The sequence below is a fragment of the Octopus bimaculoides genome, chromosome 5 (genome assembly GCF_001194135.2).
Source record: "Octopus bimaculoides isolate UCB-OBI-ISO-001 chromosome 5, ASM119413v2, whole genome shotgun sequence".
NCBI lineage: Eukaryota > Metazoa > Mollusca > Cephalopoda > Octopoda > Octopodidae > Octopus > Octopus bimaculoides.
Window position 1 is genome coordinate 56000934 of NC_068985.1, and position 6535 is coordinate 56007468.

The 6535-nt window shown below is 36.7% G+C and overlaps 1 protein-coding gene across 1 annotated transcript in view; it reads right to left on the reverse strand.

The window, feature by feature from the left end:
- The window catches only part of LOC106884300 (DNA polymerase epsilon catalytic subunit A-like), a 124998-nt gene that overhangs the window by 66570 nt on the left and 51893 nt on the right, over positions 1 to 6535 (reverse strand). Inside the window, exons 17-19 of the mRNA XM_052968400.1 lie at positions 4638 to 4887; positions 2860 to 3154; positions 102 to 194 (exon numbers count right to left, since the gene is read on the reverse strand). Of these exons, the coding sequence (XP_052824360.1) occupies positions 102 to 194; positions 2860 to 3154; positions 4638 to 4887 (638 nt within the window). The remainder of the gene's footprint in view (positions 1 to 101; positions 195 to 2859; positions 3155 to 4637; positions 4888 to 6535) is intronic.

The window sequence follows — 6535 nt, forward strand, 5'->3', positions numbered from 1 at the left end:
AGCAAATGAATAATTAAAGAATATTCTTGTACTGGTTCCAGCTGGTGAGTTGTGACCATGCTAGGGGGAAAAGGGGAATAAATAAATAAATAAAAACCAACCCTATTTGTTCAACAATTTCTCGAGCTTTTGTGATGATGTTTGCTCCTGTGAAACAGACAATTCCAGCCATTTCCATACTGTACCAACGAGCACTGCAAAAATTTCATAACAAAATCAGTTTTGCATCATAAAACAAATATATAGTGTATCGAGAAAGCAGTCTCGGAATTTCTATTACTTCATTACAATTGTTTTGGTAGGTGTAACAAAATTTTATTTTTTTATTTTTTTTTATTTGTTAGTTCCTATTTGCCTCTATCTAGAAATCAAAGGAAATAACTACTATTCCCTTCAAACTCTGCTTTTGTGACCTGGACATCGATGTTTTGAAACTGACCTTTTTCCATTACTTTTCAGATAGATTCAGAACTGAGTTGCTGAAGCAAAAATATCATTATAGCAAATATTCTGCTCAATCACAGATTTGCTTGTCAGTTGCTTGACCGTAACCACTTGAGCATGTCCCATAGTGACTGACAATATGTGCATCTCTGATCATGAGCAGAGGTAGAACCATGTGTTGAGAGGGATTCTTTGGAGTTTGAATAAATATAGTAATAAGAGCAAAGTTTGAAGGAAACATTAGCTATTGTTCATAGTTTCTATCACCTGAGATTTGAAATCGCATCTCAGAATTACTGGTCACACTTTCCCTCACCAAATCAGTTTGCAGCGGGAAAAACTTCTTTGTCCTGTCAACTGAAACAATGATTGATGAGTTTTTAATGACCAGCTAGGAGCAATTAAGTTCAAATGAACCAGATCTAACCTCAATATTTAGCTAAGGTTTATCCATCTTTCTATCGGCTGCAGACTGTTATAAATAGACCAACTGACCAGCCAAAGGGGTCAGTTCCCTGCTTGCAATCGTGACAGCCTGTTGCAGATGGTTTTTGGGCTGAACGAGAAATGATGTCACTAAGTCAAACGAAAACTACTGTAAGCATCTCTCCGTTCTCCCCCACTCATCTGTTTCGCACTAACATTCATCTATTCACACTTTATTAATCTAGCTAACTGTCATGTCTACCACATTTACAGATTACTCTTTCTATAACATCTGCCACACACCTTTTCCTCAATACTAATTTGACAAGGCTAAGTAGATTGTTGACAAATGCATACAATTAAAATTATATGTTGATTTTCATTGATCCGACATGGTCAATTTATAATTGTAAATGTAACAAAAATAAATCATGTTTTTTGAAACTTTGCCTTTGAGTTACACACTTTTCAACAAGACATACTCTGCAAGCATCATCATCAGTTATGTCCGATAACTCCAACCAACACATCCTCATCTGATTTTTGGTCCTCTTCATTACCGACATGAACTATGCATCAACCAATGACAGGAAGAAAGATATAAAGGAAAGTGATAACAATAACAGGAGTCATTAAACCTTTAGCGTTTAAACCAGCCATATCCGGCCCAAAATATTCTTCCTACTTTATGGTCAAACCAACCACATCTGGTCTCTCATACTTATCCTACAGTGTCATTCTAAAAATTATCAGTTACCTCATCAAAATTGCAAATCTATAAGATAATGCAAGATTAATTCAAAACAATGAGAATAAATAGGCATTACTTTTGTCAGAGTAATCTGAATGCTAAAGGGCTGAGGATATTTATATATATATATACAATTGTCCAAAAGAACATATCCCTGTTTAGGTTTATATGGTTAAGGAGTGAAGATGACATGCAAAAGGAAAGTCATTGGAATAAATTGATTCAAATTATAACAGAAAAAGCAAAAATAGTTAAAATAATAATAAGGAAAAATATTCAAGTTGTATAAAGCACATAAAGGGTTGTAAAACACAAAGACAAAAAAAAAAAAAAAAAAAAAAAAAAAACGTGTTGGGGAGATCAAAGATCAGGCTGGAAGTATATGTAGTCATAAAGTCACTTTATCAATTACACTGTAAGGGTGGAAGGAAATACAAGGCATCTCTATCTCCTATGCCAGCATGGAAGGCAGACATTAAACAATGACGACAATATATATACAAGCACTTGTACATACATACACACACATATATACACATGTAAACATATACACCTACATATAACCACACAAATATGTACATGGACTTACAAAAACAGACACTACTTAAGTAACAACTGCCACAATGATGATACCAAGACTGACAAAGGCACAAAGCTTGAAATTTGGAAGAGGGAGGTAATCGATTACATCATCTCCATTGTTCAACTGGTACTTATTTTATCGATCCCAAAAGGATGAAAGTCAACCTCATTGTAAAGCCAGAAGAAATTCAACTAAGTATTTTGTCAAAAGTGTTAACAATTCTGCCAACTCATTGCCTTATAATAATTATTATTATTAGTCATACCCAACTGGTGTAGCAGCATTATAGTCAACTGCTACAAAGGTAAAGGTGATGCCTTAAACAGAAATAATTACAGAAGTATCAAATTGCTGGACCAGATCACGAAAGTTACAGAGAGGGTTTATAGCTCAACTGATTAGGAAGAGAGTTAGCCTGGATGAGATGCAGTGCCAGTGCCAAGTATAAAGCACCCAATACACTCTCTAAAGTGGTTGATGTTAGTCAGGAGATCCAGCCATGGAGACCATGCCAAGACAGACACAACTGGAGCTTGGGCAGCTCTCTGGCTAGCCAGCTCCTGTCAAACTGTCAAATGCCTACCAGCTTGGAAAATGAATGTAAAATGATGATGATGATGGCACATCACAAACAAGAATTAAAATTATTTCTTACCCTTTCCTCATGACATATCCATAAAAGGAATTTAAGATACATTTATGTGCCAGTTGTAGTGAATCATACAAAACAACCATTCCATTGGCTCTTTTTATCTCTGCGGCATCTTTTGCTGCTTCAGCTTCTCCCAACTTGCGTTTCCATACCTTCACTAATCCTTTGAACTCATAGCGTCGGTCTCGAAATGCCCGAACTGTGTCAACATAGAAAGAATTTTCTCTTTGACAAATGGTAGCAACTTTTTCTCCTTTTCTTGTCACATGGATCTTCTTGTAAGCTTTCCTGCAATATTCTGAAACATAAATTAAAACAACAATAATAATCCTTTCTACTGGAGGCACAGGGCTTCGAATTTGTGGGATGGTAACTAGTCGATTATATTGACCCTAGTGTTTAACTGGTACTTAATTTATCGATGAAAGGCAAAGTCGACCTCAGTGGAATTTGAACTCAGAACATAGCAATGGGCGAAATAACGCTAAGAATTTCGTCTGGTGCACTAATGATTCTGCCAGCTAGCCACCTTAACAAAAACAACAACAATAATAAAAACCCAAGGCATTACTCATAGGGCTGAACTTTTGCTATATTCTAGCTGTATTTAGTAGCAACACATCAAGTTTATTCCCAAACCAGTGACCTGGTCGAAATTCTTGAAACCAAAGACTAGGGGAGGGCATTAACTCCTTAGCATTCAGATTATTCTGTCAAATGCAATGCTTATTTATCTGTATTGTTTTGCATTAATTATGCAGTATCAAATAGCTTGGAGACTTCATTGATGTGATTGTTTGTTTTCAGAAGGACACTGTAGTGCAGGTGTAAGGGGCCAAATCTGGTTGGTTTGAATGTAAAGTATGTAGAACATCTGGGATGGATAGGGCTAGTTTAAATGCTAAAGGGTTAAACCAGATTACGTATAGCTGCCAAAATGTGTGTGAGTGTCTATATGTATATATATATATATAAAGCTGCATGGTTAAAAAGATTTGTTTTGTAATAACATAGTTTTGGTTTCCATTCAATTGTGTGATATCTTCTGCATGAGTCTTCTACTCTATCCTTAGACTAAGCAATGTTTGGTGAGCAAAATTTAGTAGATGGAAACTATATGGTAGCCTGTCATTACACACACACACACACACACACAAATATATATATATATATATATATATATATATATATAAATGCGCCATCATCATAATTATCATTGAACATTCATCTTCCATGGCTGGCATGGGTTGGACCGTTTGACAGGAGCTGGCAAGCCTAAGGACTGTGCCAAGCTCTACTGTCTGTCTTGGAATGGTTTCTACAGCTGGATACCCTTCTAATGTGGGTGCTTTTATTTCATGGCACTGGCACTGCAAGGTCTCCAAGTATCTTGCAAGACAAGACCCCCTCAACTGAGGGAAGGAGGGTTTCTGCTTGGTGATGAGAGGTTAAATTATGATAGGACGGGAATAGGTGGTATATAGCAACCCCCAAAAAAGGTGGTAGTGAAGATGTGTCTGGGTGTACACATACATGTAAACAAAAGTAAGACAGGGTTGTCACTAGTGGAATCACTTGTGATTATAATTTACTCAATCACAGCTGACTCTGAGTGAAGCACGACAGACACAGCATGCTGTATGAATGAGTCATTCTTAACACTAACTCTTTTAGTCAGGATCAAGAACATGTAAACATGAGGGAATATGGCATACTGTATTTGAAACTTGAAATATTTGTAAGATGGAGAAAAGAAAGAAGGAAAGAAAAGATTCACTGACCTGCCAGTCTCTTTTTCTCTATGGCAGCTTGTTCCACAGCTGGAAGCTGGTGAAAAGCTCTTTGTGGTCCACCAGGAAAAAATGGTGGAAATTTCTCATTTTCCAATTGCTGCTGGATTCGTTGGAACTCACTTCTGGTAGCAGGCATATATTCTCCTCGCCACATCCAAGTCATCTTCCTCTGACATGTTGCACCAGGTTTGTTGAAGTCACAAGCAGCACAAATTTCTTCATCAACCATTGCAGAAGGCTGGACAATTGTAAAAACGAAACAGGACTCTGAATTAATCTTTAAACATTTACTGTGTTCCATCTTTCACTCCCTCCACTATCTTCACATCCCAGTAGCTCTTTTTCCTCCCACCATACTCTCACTCCTCTCATGTCATCACCATGCTCCTTATGATGTCATCTGCACTTTATCTTGGACATGCTCACTTGAACAAATGGAATCACTGCGAAGTCAAGAGAGTCTTTACTTTCACTGAGGACATTCCAACTTTTCTAGTGTTGGTATGACATAAAATACACCTCCACCCTCTCTTCTAAAATGTGGGTAGCCACAGAGCCTCTCCATAGCAAGAAATCTCTGTTCAGCTCTGGCCCCTTCTCTCATAATTTAACCCTTTATCTTTTAGCACAGAGGTTCTCAACCAAGGTCCATATAAGATTTTGTTAAAATTTATATGCCATAAATTGGTTATACTTCCACAATTCACAAAATATTTTAATTTTTTCTATACAATTCCTAATATTTAAATATAAAAATATAATAGGATTTTTTAGACATCAAATGGCTTGGAGGGACCCTCTGAGTAAAATAGGAATCAAAGGGGTTCATAAGGCTGAGAAACACTGTTTTAGCATAAAGCAACCTCTCTCAATGGTCGTAGTCTTGCAAGCTGTTTAGCAACCTCACTAGTGCTGGTGGCATGAAAAATAGCATCCAGTCCACTTCAAAGTGATTGACATTAAACAGGACATCTAGTTATAGAAAGCATGTCAAAGCAAACACTTGAGTGCAATGTAGACCTCAGGCTCAGCAGATCCTGTCAAACTGTTTAACCCATGGAGACGCACTACGCTTTATAAAGTAGTCAGTGACAGAAAGGGTGTCTTGCAATAGAAACCAAGCCAAAAATGAAGTGTTTGAGTGAGACGCAGTCCCATCAACCCATCTATGAAGGTAGTAACTCTAACATTTGATTTGGACCCTGCTGACCAACTCAAGCCAATATGCAAAGCAGACATAAATGATGATGATATGGTTACCATAAATATATTGGAAATTCAGTAATTCTTATAACAAATGAGTCACAGTTCCCCAACCCATCAATGAAGGAAGTAACTCAGAATAAGAATTGACTCAAGTCATGGCAACTCATCAAATCCATGCAAGCATGGAAAGCAGACATAAATGATGATGATAATAATCATGGCTCATTCACAAGTTTGCATCTGTTATGTCTCTTCAATGAAGTACAATAGTGGTAAGGGGATTAAAACTTCAAATCTTACACAATTAGTGTTAAGTCCTTTTGTTTTGCTTCATATCTATGTCCACTTTATTTTTCATGCCAGCACGGACGCCTTAATTTTTTTCATACAAACCCACCTGAAACTGTCACTTGGTTCTACAATACAAACTTCCTGTTTTAAAGTCAAATAAATTAAAACTTCCCATGTAGTGCACCTGAGCACTTTATATGATAAGCTCATTAATTCATAAAATTTCATGTTAATTTATGTTCCAAACACCAACTTTTCTGAACTATGTCTGCATATATCCATCACCCTGACAATGATGATGATGATGACAATGACAACAACAACGATGATGATAATGAATAGCTGATGCAAGGAAGTACATGCAACAGTATCAAAACAAAAAAAAAAAA